Source organism: Panthera pardus, unplaced genomic scaffold, assembly GCF_024362965.1.
Source record: "Panthera pardus isolate Hobbes unplaced genomic scaffold, ASM2436296v1 HiC_scaffold_6, whole genome shotgun sequence".
NCBI classification, from domain to species: Eukaryota; Metazoa; Chordata; class Mammalia; order Carnivora; family Felidae; genus Panthera; species Panthera pardus.
The window spans coordinates 15,388,142-15,402,838 of NW_026526991.1; the positions used below are offsets into that span (position 1 = coordinate 15,388,142).

Sequence of the window (14,697 nt, forward strand, 5' to 3'; positions counted from 1 at the left end):
GAGGTATCCCAGAGCGCGCTCCGGACCGCCGGCCGCGCCCTCCTTCCCTCTGGAACGCAGCGAGAGCGCACGCGCGCCATCCGAGGCGAGCGCGCGCTCGCGAACTCCCCGCATCCCCGTGCTCATCCGGGTCTCAAGTCGCTTCAGCCAATAGGGGACGCTCACGGCCTCCGGGGGCGGGGCTAAGCCTTCCCTCACATGGGGCCTGTGGTCACCGCGGGCGCTTGTAGGTGACCGGTCGGCGGAGAAAAGGGGAAGAGGCAGGGAGCCTCGCGACTGGGAGAGGGTCGACAGCTTCGAGGTCAAGCAGCTGCCGCCCCCTAGAAGCGACTTAATCGCGAGCCGATTCCTCAGTCAGTGCCGCTGTAGTAAACACACTTCAGAAACGTGAGGTGCCGGGGGTCACGTGGGGAGCGCCCTCTCCAATGAGGAGCCGGGGGCGTGGCCGAGGCCGCTGACGCGGCGGTGGCGGCGGAGTCACCCGGGCAGCCTCGGAACCGGTCACCGGCCGGCAACGGTCCAGCGGCCTCGACCGCCACCTCCGAGCTCACTCCTGTTTCCAGGGCCGAGAGACAGCGTGGCCGACTGTGGCTGAATCCCCTCTCGTCCCTCTCGGTGGCTCGCCTTAGGCGGGCCGTTTTCTCCTCAGGGGCCGCCTCGGTGGGGCGAGGTTTCCGTGACGAACCTCCCGGGGCTGCCGGTGCCGTCCGGGGCTGTCGTGGAGGCTCGGGCTCGTGGAACGTGCTCACGCCCCGGGGTCCGAGGCCCTTGAAGCGATGCGCCTTGTCCCGGCGGTTGCGGCGGGCTCTGGCTCGTAAAGGGCGTCACGCCCGGACTCCTCTGACTGGGCAGCCTCCATTCATCTTCCAGCGGCGCCTCCAGCGCCCTTTCCTTCTCCGGTCCCCTCCTCGGACTCATTTTTTCCTTTCCCCCCTCTGCCGCCCTTTCCCCACTCCTTGGGTGTGGCGGTTCCCCTGGAAGCGGAGGTGTGGGTTATGAGCCGGCCCTTCCTTCCTTGAATTTCTCGCTGGGGGAACTGGGCAAGGACCGCCGCCCGCCGCGCCCCCGGGATGGGGGTGAACGCCGTGCACTGGTTCCGAAAGGGGCTCCGGCTTCACGACAACCCGGCCCTGAAGGAGTGCATTCAGGGCGCCGACACCATCCGCTGCGTCTACATCCTCGACCCCTGGTTCGCCGGCTCCTCCAATGTGGGCATCAACAGGTGGCGGTGAGTCGGAATCCCGTGAGAAATGGGTTTCGGTGTTTAATGAATCAGGACTTGACTTGCAGGGGGCAGAATCTGAGAATTTAGACCTGGGGCGGCCGTACTTGGGCTGTTTTAGAATTAAGGGCGTCTTGAGTACTAGATAGAATTGACTTGATAGTTCTCTGGCCGGAGAGTGCTGGCAGCCTGGAACACCCTGGCCCTCATGTGTGAGTTGCATGCCCCTGCACTAAGGGGAACTCTTCCCCTGATTTTACGGGGAATTCTTAGCGGTGGAGGGAAACACACACACCCAGTTCGCAGTGGCCCACGGATTGCTTTTCTTGGCCTCTTTGTGGCATTCGAAAGGATTGCGGCTTTGGGTGTTAACGTGTGTGTGCGTCTAGGTAACTCCTAGTGTGAAGAAAATCATTCAGTACAGGCACCTCCAAATCCACTTTTCTTCCACCTTGACGTTGCCGTAGGAAAAGCAAGGGAAACATTATCTGGTTTCCCTTTGCTCAGCTCTTCCTCTCAACTCCTCCTTGTGGTTGACTAGACAAAGCACAGTTTTTCTTTCTAGGCAAAGTATAAAGCCTTCTAGGGATCAGAGCACTGAAAGAAATCTTAGAGAAGCTTTATGATCTTTCCCTGAAATACCAGGTTAGATGATTGTTAGCCTCCCCCCCCCCCCCCCGCCGTGGAAATGAAAGCATTTGTTTAACAGATAGGTTATTGACCACCTACATTATAACAGGCACTGCTTTAAATACCAGGGATATAGCAGTGAATGAAACAGACAAAAATGCTTATCCTTCAGAGCACACGTGCCAGAAATTCACAGGTATAGTATTGGGTGGTGATTAAAGCTGTGGAGAAATACAGAGCAGAGGAAGGGGATAAAGAATACAGTAAGATGGGATTATTGTTGTATTTTAAGTATGGTGATCAGGAAGAACTCAGAGAAGGTGGCAATTGAGCAAAGTGATGAAACAGGTAATTGCAGATATCTAAGGGAAAAGCGTTCCAGGCAAGGGGAAAGCAGTGAGGGAAAAGGCCCTGAGGTGGGAAAATGTGGTTAACCTTTGGAAGAAACAGCACAAGAAGCAATATAAATGGATCAGAATACTGAATGGTGCTAGTAGTTGAGGTCAGAGATGTGATAGGGCCAGGCTGAGTTGTCAATATTTGTGCTTTCGCTCAAAGCAAAGTGGGAATGATTGCAGGATTATGAGCAGAGAAGTGGCATAATTTAACCTAATTTTTTTTTTTCTAATGTTTATTTAGTTTGTGAGAGAGAGGGAGACAAAATCTAAAGCAGGCTCTGAGCTGTCAGGACAGAGCCCGATGCAGCGCTCAAACTCACAAACCATGAGATCATGACCTGAGCCAAAGTTGGATGCCCAACTGACTGAGTCACCCAGGTGCCCCAGTTTAACTTAAGTTTGAAAAAATTTCTGTGATCATAGTTCTGAGAACAGACTGAACTGGGGGGGAGAAGGTGGACAAGAGACAGGAAGCTGTTGCATTCATCCAGGTGAGAGATGATAATGACTTGGACCACAGTGATGTTGGATGAGGTAAGAAGTAGTCAAATGCTGAGTATAGTTTGAACAGAGAATCTGCAGTATTTCTTGGCAGATTGGATGTGTGTTACGAGAGAAAGAGAAGGAATTAGGAATAATTCCAAAATTGTTGGTTTGAGGAACTAGAAGGATAAAGCTGTACTTGACCAAGAAAGTGAAGTCAGTTGCAGAAGCCATTGGAAGGGTGATTGGAGTTCTCTTTCGAACTCGATTTAGTTGGAGATGTGTATTACACATCCAAATGGAGATGGCAGATCAGCAGTTGGAGATAATCTGGAGTTCAGGATGGATTTACAGGCAGGAGGTATAAATTGGAGAGTCATCAGTTGGTAGATAATATTTAAAGCCATTACTCATCCATCCATTCATTGAACAAATACTTGTCATGCACCTACTATATGTCAGACATCGCTTTACATTCAGGGCTTTTGGCGTTAACAAAAATAGCTAAAACATTCTTAACCCTGTTGAAGTCACAGTCTAGTGGAAACATGAGACTATATGAGAACATTAAAGTGAGTGTAGGGGCGCCTGGGTGGCTCAGTTGGTTAAGCGCCTGACTTTGGCTCAGGTCATGATCTCACTGTCTGTGAGTTCGAGCCTCCTATCCGAACTGCCAGCTCAGAGGTTAGAGCCTGCTTTGGATTCTGTGTCTCCCTCTCTCTCTGCCCCTCTCCCTGCTCACACTTTGTCTCTCTCTCTCTCTCTCAAAATTAATTAAACATTAAAAAAAAATAAAAAAAGAAAGTGGGTGTAGATAGAAAACAGAGGAGGTCCAAGGACTGAGCCTTGGGTACTCTAATGTGTAGAAATTGTGGAGTTGTGGAAGAATTTACATAGGAGATTGAGAAGGAATATCTAGTAAGAAAAGCCCAGAAGAGTATGGTGTCTTAGATGCCAAAGTAAAGAAAGTATTTCAAAGAGTGTGTTTTACCTACGTCAGGTGTTGCTGATAGGTCAAGTAAGATGAGGACTGAAAACTAAAAATTGTATTTAGAATTTTTAGCCTTGACTAGGAGTGGTTTAAGTAATGTCAGAGGCAAAGGCTTTCCAAGAGAGGCTGAGAGGTGAGAATTTGGGAGATAACTCATACAGACAGCTCTTTTAGGGAGTTTTGCTGTAACGGGATCAAAAAATGACATGGTGCCTGGATTGGGATGTGAACTCAAGAGATTTTTTTGGTGTGCTGATGGGAATGATACAGCAACTGTATGTAAAAACGCTCATTAGCAGAATTGATTAGTAGATTCTGGGAAAAGATGATAAATGTAATATATTTTATTGTATTAATAATATGTTAATATGGTTCTAAGACCCTTTTCATAACATTGTTAAAGAGGATTAAAAAATTAGTTAACAAATGTAAAATGCTTAAAATGTGATTGGTAGTAGTAAGGGCTTGTTTGTTATTTGCTACTAAATTGAAAGCCCTAGGTGAATAATATCTAATTAAATGTTTGCTGTCGTTTCTTCTAGATCATTTGATTAGTTTATAAAATCTAGACCGTAAGCTTCTGTAAGATAGGGATTATAGAGGCACCTGGGTGGCTCAGTTGGTTAAGTTTCTGATTTTGGCTCAAGTCATGATCTCTTGATCTCACGTTTTGGTTCGAGGGTTTGAGCCCTGCATTGGGCTCTGTGCTTAAAGCTCAGAGAGCCATGAGTCTGCTTCTGATTCTCTCTCTCTCTCTCTCTTTCTCTCCTTCTCTCTCTCCCCCCCCTCCCTCCCTCCCTCTCTCCCCCTCTCCTGCTCACACTCTCTCTCAGAAATAAATGAATAAACATTCTTTAAAAATTGAAAAAAGGATAGGGGTTATATATTGCTTATCTTTGTACACCCAGCAACTCACATTATGTCAGGGAGTGACATAAAACTTGTAAGCACAGTAGAATAGTCCCGTATTTTCCTTTTTAAAAGATTTTTTTTTTTAACTACTACATATTGCCCTTTCTAAAAAATGGGTAGAGATGTAAATAATGAATAGAGAGACTTTTGTCTTCTAAAGACTAAGTTATAAAAAGGCAAGGACAGAGTTTTATTTAGTCAGTTCTCATAGCACTGAATTCAGTGCTTTTCATATAGTTGTAGCTCAGTTACTGTTTGTTGAATGAAATGACATCTAGGAGTCAGTAATTTTATACTTAAACAACTTTATGCATTTCCTTACTGACCATAGAATAATGTGCAATCTCCTTAGCTTGGCATTCGGGCTCTCTTGTGGGTTTCTACCTTCTTTCCTTTATGCCATTTCCTTCAGTCAACAGCATTTCTTAGATTTTTGGATTTAATGAAGTTTATTTTACCTAAGTAAGTTAACAAAACTACCTTTTAATATTGCCATCATTTTGTTTAAAAAGGATGCTTTAATATTTAAAAAGAAAGTTAGAAGGACATTGTTGCAAAATAAAGGACAGTCCTTTGACTTTAATAAATGAAGCTTTATGAAAATTCACTTTGCCTCATCAGTGAAAACATTATCTTGAATTTGTCATATTTGGGATTGAATGATTTAAAATATTTCAATTTTGGCTCATTTGGTAGAGCGTGTGACTTGATTTCAGGGTTGTGAGTTCAAGCCCCACATTGGGCATGGAGACTACTTAAAAAAAAAAAAGAATAGAATATTCCAATTCCTTCCTTATCTCTTATTAAAATTATACCACATAAACACTTATATATGAATATTCACAGGACTATTATTGTTCATAATTTATAATTTGTAATAGTCAAAGGTGGAAACAACCTAGATGGCCATCTACTGATGAATGGTTAAACAAAATATGGTGTATCTATACAATGGAGTATAATTCAATCATAAAAAGAAATGAAGTACTGATACATGCTACAGCATGGATGAGCCTTAAAAACATTATGCTAAGTGAAGAAGCCAGTCACAAAATTCCACATATTATTTGATTATGTTTATTTGAAATGTCTAAAATAGGCAAATATATAGAGACAAAGTAGATTGGTGGCTTCTTAGGGCTAGGTGGGTTGGGAGAGTTGGGAGGTGGTAGCTAAGGGGCACAGGGTTTCTTTTTGAGGTGATGAAAATGTTCTAGAAGTTGGTGGTTGTACAACTCTTTAAATGTACTAAAAAATCATTGAATTGTACACATAAAAGAATCTATTTACCCCTTTAAGGTCCAGTCCACATAACCACCTTTTCCTTAATATTGTTTATATCACCTTGTCTGGGATGCTTTACAGTCTTGTAACTCTTATGCCATTTTTTGATACTGCTTTCCACATCACCATAGTATTTATTTCTTTAATTTCTAAATATTATATAGTCCTCATATTCACTTATTTTTCATTTAACAGATTGCAACTCTTCTTCCTGAAGAGAAGGTACCATTTCATTCAATCAAAAATTTATTTTTCATTCATATTTATGGCAGGCATTATTTTGGTACTGGGGATACAACAGTGAATAAGAGAAAGTCCCTGCCCTTGAGGTGCTTCTAGTCTAGGAGGAGAAACAGGCAATAAAACAAATATAATATGTCAGGTTGTAAAAAGTGGAGAGAAATAAAGCAGAATGTGAGAACAGAGACCTAAAGAAAGAGAAGTATCAAGGCTCTGCAGATATCTGGGGGAAGAGCTGTATTCTCTGCAGTGTCTAGCATAGTTTCTCTTACACCGTAGGCATTTGATAAATAATTTTAAAATTTTCTTTAAGTCTAGGGTTTAGGAGTGAGACAGTTACTTCATTTAACTTTGATGCTAATGTGTATTTTAAACTCACCAGTCTCTTCAGCTATACCCCATTTTAAAAACTGCTCACATTTTTTACAGATTTATTGAGGCATAGTTGACAAAAATGTATATATTTAAGGTGTACAACATGATGTTTATGTATCTATATCTCTCTATATAGATAGATATAGATGTTTTGATGTTGTGAATCTCATTTTTCGTTATTCTCTTTCATCCTTTTCTTTCTTTCTTTCTTTGATGTTTATTTTTGAGAGAGAGACAGAGACAGAACATGAGCAGGGGAGGGGCTGAGAGAGAAGGAGACATAAAATCTGAAGCAGGCTCCAGGTTCCAAGCTGTCAGTCAGCACAGAACCTGACAAGGGGCTCTAGATCACAGGAACCCTGAGATCATGACCTGAGCCAAAGTTGGACGCTTAACCAACTGAGCCACCTAGCCCCTCTTTCATCCTTTCTTTATTTTTGGTTTGCTTCTAATCAGCACTTAAACATGCTATAAGAGCTCAGTAAGAGCAGGAAAACCAACAGAGGAACAAAAATCTCCCTTTGAGTACATTCCTCTCCTGTAACTGTGTTTCTTAGTTCCTTTGTAGCCAAATTTCATGAACAAGATGTCTAATACTGGCTTACTTCATTTCTTTATCTTCTACTCATCCTTCAATCCACTCCAAACTAGTCTTGGTTCCACCTGCACCTACTCCATCAAAACACTTTTCATCCAAAGTATGCTTTTAAACTTTTCATTCCTTGACTTTTTTTTTTTTTTGAACTTTGACACTTTTCTTTTTCTTTTTTCTTTTTTTAGTTTTATTTTTTATTTTTTAAAATTTACATCCAAATTAGCATATAGTGCAACAATGATTTCAGGAGTAGATTCCTTAGTGCCCCTTACCCATTTAGCCCATCGCCCTTCCCACAACCCCTCTAGTAACCCTCTGTTTTCCATATTTAAGAGTCTCTTCTGTTTTGTCCCCCTCCCTGTTTTTATATTATTTTTGTTTCCGTTCCCTTATGTTCATCTGTTTTGTCTCTTAAAGTCCTCATATGAGTGAAGTCATGTGATTTTTGTCTTTCTCTGACTAATTTCACTTAGCATAATACCCTCCAGTTCCATCCACGTAGTTGCAAATGGCAAGATTTCATTCTTTTTGATTGCCGAGTAATATTCCATTGTATATATGTACCACATGTTCTTTATCCATTCATCCATCGGTGGACATTTGGGCTCTTTCCATACTTTGGCTATTGTTGATAGTGCTGCTATAAACATGGGGGTGCATGTGTCCCTTCGAAACAGCACCCCTGTATCCCGTGGATAAATGCCTAGTAGTGCAATTTCTGGGTTGTAGGGTAGTTCTATTTTTAGTTTTTTGAGGAGCCTCCATACTGTTTTCCACAGTGGCTGCACCAGCTTGCATTCCCAGTTCCTTGACTTTTTACTGTTTCACACATTTGACCACACTTTCCTCTTCTTCCCTTTGCTTTAATTAGAGGATCCTCTTCTTGTTTGTTTTTTCTGCCAGAGCTGTTAGTGTTCTTCCTTGACTTCTCTTTTTCTGTTCAACCCTTAACGTTTATTTATTTTTGAGACAGAGAGAGACAGAGCATGAACAGGGGAGGGGTAGAGAGAGAGGGAGACACAGAATCTGAAACTGGCTCCAGGCTCTGAGCTGTCAGCACAGGGCCCGACGCGGGGCTCGAACTCACGGAGGGCGAGATCGTGACCTGAGCCGAAGTCGGCCGCTTAACCGACTGAGCCACCCAGGCGCCCCTCTGTTCAACCCTTAAATACCCCTGAGGTCTGTGATCTCCACCCTTTTTTCATTTTGCATAATTCGTAGGCAATCTCATCTCTCTTTGAAAAGTCAGTTACCATTCATTTGCCCAGAATTCACAAATCAGCATCTTCAGCTCATATTTCTCTTCTGATCCCCAGATATATATCCATTATATATAGATTCCCTGCCTATTTGATTGTGTTATATTATCTTAAACTTGTTCAAAACAAAGATCATCTTCTCCATTATCTCTGTCTCAAAAACAAACTGACTTTTCCTGTGTTTCCTATCTTCATAAATAATAACACTATTTGCCCAGTTGCTCGATTGGCAGGTGGGATTATTAATTATATATTAATTTATTAAGCAAATATTTGAATTTCTGTTGTGTGTCAATCACTTTGTTAATTTCTGTGGGTAAATGGAAGTCAATAGATAATTTCTCTGTCCTCAGAGAGTTTACAGTATGGAGAGGGATTTATCCAAAAATAAAATAGTCACAGAAATACATTCTTCTATCTCCACTGTCACTTTAGCTCATACTATCATTTTTTTGGCCTAATTTGAGTAGTTTATGAATCATTGTCCCCCTTGCCCTTCTCTAATTCATTCTCTATACAGCAATCGGAGTGATCTTTTAAAATTGTAAATCTGTTTGTGTTCTTTACTCTTTAAAATCCTTTCATGACATTTCTTTACCTTTAGATTAAAGTTCAGAAAGCCATAGCATAGTTTAAAATCCCTGGGTAATCTAGTCTTTTGCTTCTTTTTCCAGCCTTAGAGGATTGCTTCACTGAGGCATTTGAGCTGAGCCTTGAGGTATGAGATGGATCTTAACAAACACAGAATGGCAGGAAGAGAATTCCATCCAGGCTGAGGGAAGAAAATTTCATAACTGAGTCATATGGTGCATGAAAAGACAGGAGATACTGTTTAGTACTCTTTTGGTTTAGTACTCTGGATAGTTTTGCCTGACTCAAATAGGCTTAAACAGAGAATTGATTGACAAATGTAATTGAACAATCCAAAGGAAAGTGGATTTAGACATGAGTTGGTTTTAGGACTCAGAAGATGTCCCCAGGACCAAATTTCCCTCTTTGTATCTCCAAACTTCGCTTATTCTGGGTTGGCTTCTCAGGCTGTCCTCTGGTGGTAAAATATAGCAATAACAGTAGCAGCTATAGTAGTAAAAAGCATATGCTCAGCCCCCGGAAATCTTAGCAAAAGTCTGTGGCACTTCAGTGGCTCTGTTTGGACCAGTTTATGAACCAGTCATTGTGAGCCTCTGTCTGAGCTGCAGTTGTATGCCTCACAGGTGGACTCAATTTTGGAGTTACTGAAGTAGAATGAGTAGAAAGTAAGTGGGTGCCCTAAAACAGTAGATGCCTATTATTTAAGAACTCAGATCAGAAGGTGGGACCAAGTCAGAAAAATTTGTTGAAGAAATACAACTTTGGCAGCTGAGTGTGGAGGCTTTATCAACAGTCCATTGAAAGATAATGTAGGCTTTAATTAGGGAAAAGTGTATGACGAAGGGGAAGATGCAAGAGAGTGATTATAGAGGTACAATGGACAGTTTAGGTGACTGTCTGAGAAAGGCAGTTTCAGAGAGCCAGTAGAATGAAAGATTCTCATCCTTTGTACCTCTTTGACAGTTAGACATTAAGTCAGAGAACACAGGAATAGACCATATTTAGATTAGGAAAAGAATGAGTTTAGTTCAGGTCATCAATGAATTTGAGGTACTGCTAAGATATCAACATGGGAAATGGAGAAAATAGAAGTTCAAGTTTGGGGATTATAGATGTTAGAACTCTGGATATGGGAATAATTCCTATATAATTAATAGACAAAGCATGACTGATGATATTGAATAGAATAAGATGCACCAAAATCTTGGTGAATACTGTAAGATGAATAGAAACTGGTGAAGGGGACTGAAGAAAATCAGTCAGAGGTAGAAGAGAAACCAGGTGAGTACTGTATTATGGAAACCAAAGGTGGCAAGTATTTTTCTTCATTGTGCTGAAGAAGGCAGGTTAGGATGAGTTTTGACAGTTTTTAGGAAAAATTGTCAACAACTTAGAAATGGGTAGAAGAAATGACTGCGTGTCTTGAATGATGAGCAGTGGACCTTCCTAGACCTAGAGAACCCTCCAGAAATTATATTATTCTGATTTAGGGATATGTACTTTTGTCCTTGATTGCCTAGACTGTTTTACAATTTTTTATAAAAAGGGTTAAAGGCACAGTGTAGATGAAAGTTATGGTGCTGGGAAAACTGAACAGCTACATGCAAAAGAATGAAATTGGACCACTTTCTTATACCATACACAGAAATAAACTCAAAATAGGTTAAAGACCTAAATGTGAGCCCTGAAACCAAAAAATTCCTTGAAGAAAACACAGGCAGTAATTTCTTTGACATCAGTTGTAGGAACATTTTTCTGGATTATGTCTCTTTATGTAAGAGAAACAAAAGCAAAATTAAACTATTGTGACTATACCAAAATAAAAAGCTTTTGTACAGTGAAGGAAACCATAAACAAAACAAAAAGGCCACCTAGTGAATGGGAGAAGATATTTGTAAGTGGTATATCTGATAAGAGTTAGTATCCAAAATATATGAAGAACTTATACAACCCAACACCAAAAAGCCAAACAATTTGCTTTAAAAAATGGTCAGAGGACCTGAATAGACGTTTTTCCAAAGAGGACATACAGGTGGTCGACAGACACATAAAAAGATACTCAACATCACTAATCATCAGGAAAATGCAAATCAAAACCACAATGTGATTATCACCTCACACCTGTCAGAATGGCTAAAATTAGAAACACAAGAAACAAGTGTTGTGAGGATGTGGAGAAAAAGGAAGCCTTGTGGACTATTGGTGGGAATGCAAATTGGTGCAACCACTGTGGAAAACAGTATAGAGATTCCTCAAAAAATTAAAAATAGAAATACTGTATGATCCAGTAATTCCACTACTGGATATTTACCCAGGGAAAATGAAAACACTAATTCAAAAAGGTGTATGAACTTCTATGTTTATTGCAGCATTTTTTTTTTTTTTTACAGTAGCCAAGATATGGAAGCAACCCATGTGTCCATTGATAGATAAAGGATAAAGAAGATGTGATACGCATGCAAACACACACACACACACACACACTCTCACACTCACACTGGAATTTGACTCAGCCATAAAAAGGAGTGAAATCTTGCCATGTGCAACAACATGGTTGGACCTAGAGGGTATACTGCTAAGTGAAATAAGTCAGAGGAAGACACATACCATATGATTAGATTCATATGTGGAATTTAAGAAACAAAGGAACAAAGGAAAAAGAGACCACCACTGCCAACAAAAAAAACCAGACTCAAATACAGAGAAGAAACTGGTGGTTGTCAGAGGGAGGTGGAATTGGGGGTGGGTGAAATAGGTAAAGGGAATGAAGAGTATACTTTTTTTTTTTTTTAATTTTTTGTAAGTCTGTTTATTTTTATTTATTTATTTTTTTTTTTTGAGAGAGAGAGCTCAGGTTGGGGAAGGGCAGAGAGAGAGGGAGACAGAATCCAAAGCAGGCTCCATGCTCCGTGGTGTCAGCACAGAGCCCGATGTGGGGCTTGAATCCATGAACCATGAGAACATGCCCTGAGCCAAAGTTGGATGCTCAACCGACTGAACCACCCAGGTGCCCCTATTTTATTTTATTTTAGAGAGAGAGAGCGAGCGAGTGTGTGTGTGTGAACTTGGGAGGGGCAGAGAGAGAGGGAAACAGAGAATTCAAAGCAGACTCCTGGCTCTGAGCTGTCAGCACAGAGCCTGACGTGGGGCTCGAACCCAGGAACTGAGATCATGACCTGAACGGAAGTCAGACACTTAACCCAGGCACCCCAAGAGTACATTTATCTTGATGAGCACTGAGAAATGTATAGAATTGTTGAATCATTGTGCACTTGAAACTAATATAACACTGTATGTTTAATTACACTTGAAAAAAACACTTTTTTTAAAGTTAAGATATAGAAAACTGATAATAGAGGGGCGCGCCTGAGTGGCTCAGTTGGTTAAGCATCCGCATTCGGCTCAGGTCATGATCTTGCAGCTTGTGAGTTTGAGCCCCGCGTTGGGCTCTGTGCTGACAGCTCGGAACCTGGAGCCTGCTTCGGATTATGTGTCTCCCTCTCTCTCTGCCCCGCCCTCCCCTTGCACTCTGTCTCTCTCAAAAATAAATAATGATCATTAAAAAAAAAAAAGAAAGCTGATAATAGAACAAATGTTTCCTGAGAAAGACAGATACCATATGTTTTCACTCTTATGTGGATCCTGAGAAACTTAACAGAAATCCATGGGGGAGGGGAAGGGAAAAAAAAAGAAAAAAAAGAGGTTAGAGTGGGAGAGAGAGCCAAAGCATAAGAGACTCTTAAAAACTGAGAACAAACTGAGGGTTGATGGGGGGTGGGAGGGAGGGGAGGGTAGGTGATGGGCATTGAAGACGGCATCTTTTGGGATGAGCACTGGGTGTTGTATGGAAACTAATTTGACAATAAATTTCATATAATAAAAAAAAATGAGATAAAAAAACAAATGTTTCCTGTCCATACGAATGCAAATTATTCCTGTTCATGTCATGCAAATTAATTTTGTACCATGGGGAGTGTAAATCTCTATATGCCAGATTCTCATTTGAACCAGTTTTAACATCTTTACTGGTTTCTTCATTCATTATAATGAGTTAAATCAAATCTTTGCCATATATTCATTTAATTTTTAAAATATTTTTATGAGATTATGATTTTATTATTTTGAAAATTATACTTTAACTGTTACAAAGGCCTTTGGTAAACAGAGAGTAGCTTCAGTGTAGTTGTGAGATCAGAAAGCAGATTGTATAGGGTATTACTGAGTTTGTATATGTGGCTGGTGTGGGGGAGGAGGGCAGTGATAGAGGGATTGATGAAGAGAGTTTTTAATGGGAAAGGTAAGACATAAGTTGGTTGCACAGATTCGGGACAGGCTGAGGAAGGTGAATTTTGGGCACATCACCAGACTTACAGTTATGACAGGATGATAAATAGGAAATAAAATATATAGATAACATGGCACCTGAATGTAGTGTTCTTTGAATGACAGACTGAAGTGAGTTTATCTGGCTGTCTGAAAACCTAGTTTCTAATCCCTGCTTTCCTACTAAGTAGCAATGGGACTGACTTTGCGTAGGTCATTGGCCCTTCATTTTATTCATTCAGGAAGCATTCATTAAGAACCTGTTTTCTGACAGGCACTTTGCAAGGCACTGGGGACTCAAAGATGAAAGTGAGGGGTCCTGCCCCGTAAGGAAACTTTCATACCATTAAAGGACAAATAATTAGAATGTAAAATAGGGCCTCTGGAGAAATATGCAAATCTTGGGAGCACTGAAGAGAGACAACCCTGGGGGAAGAATAAAGAGTAGAGATGGTTAGTGTGTGTGAAGAAGGGGATGAGAGGAAGGAGGGAGTGAGATACTGCTTTGAGAGAAGAGGAGTTCCAGAAGTTTCCAGAATACTTCTGATGAAGGAGATTCTTGAGTCTATGTCTCGATATGAAAAGGGAGGTACCAAAAGTGCCCTAATACCACTGGGAACTGCAGTTAGTTATTTGAAAAAGACAAGCGTAAAAAAGAACACATACATAAGTGTGTATTAATTTGAAATCTTTAGCTGTAAGGCGAAATTCCAGAGCTCACTTCTTTATTCACATCTGTTCCTTAGGTGATCTCACCTAGTCACATACTTGAATACGTCATGATTTCTTATGTATTTCCTGCCCTGGCCTGTCTATCTTGAGCTCCAGACCTACATATCTAGTGTTTTTATTCAGATTCTGAATAAGCATCTTAAGCTTGATTTTGCCCACATCTTACCCACCTCTCATGGTTTCCCTAAATCACAATAAATGGCAACATTCACCTTGGTGCTCTGTAAAACCTAGGAGTCATTTTTTTTTTCATTTCTTTTTTTCCTCATAACCTTATGTCTTGTCCTTCAGCAATTATAGCTTTTCCTCTAAAATAACTTTCATATCCTTTCAGATCTCACCCTTCCATTGCTGTTATACTAGGAACATTTTTTTCAGGACGTTGCAATAGCCTCCTAACTTCTCTACTTCCATTTTTATACCTACCTTCCCAGCCTGTTCCATGTGGAAGCCAGAGGAATATTTTAAAAACCTTTATCAGGTCAAATCATTCTATGCTCAGAATCTTCCCATGGCATCCAAGGTGTTTGCATTTTCTGCTTCTCTACCCAGAATGTTATTATCTCAGACCTTGGCAAGGCTCATTCCTTCATTAGCCCTTCTCAGAGAGACCTTTTCTGACCATCTTATGTAAAGTCATTGCCCCTGCTCCTCCTACATAT

The 14,697-nt window shown here is 41.1% G+C and overlaps 1 protein-coding gene across 3 annotated transcripts in view; it reads left to right on the forward strand.

The window, feature by feature from the left end:
- Positions 1-208: 208 nt before the first annotated feature.
- The window catches only part of CRY1 (cryptochrome circadian regulator 1), a 93,395-nt gene continuing 78,906 nt past the window's right edge, over positions 209-14,697 (forward strand). Inside the window, exon 1 of one of the 3 annotated variants that reach the window (XM_053895633.1) lies at positions 209-1,228. In XM_053895633.1, coding sequence (XP_053751608.1) covers positions 1,071-1,228 — 158 coding nt within the window. In that variant the 5' untranslated portion in view covers positions 209-1,070. The remainder of the gene's footprint in view (positions 1,229-14,697) is intronic. The other 2 variants (XM_019446690.2, XM_019446691.2) reach the window with 2 other exon arrangements.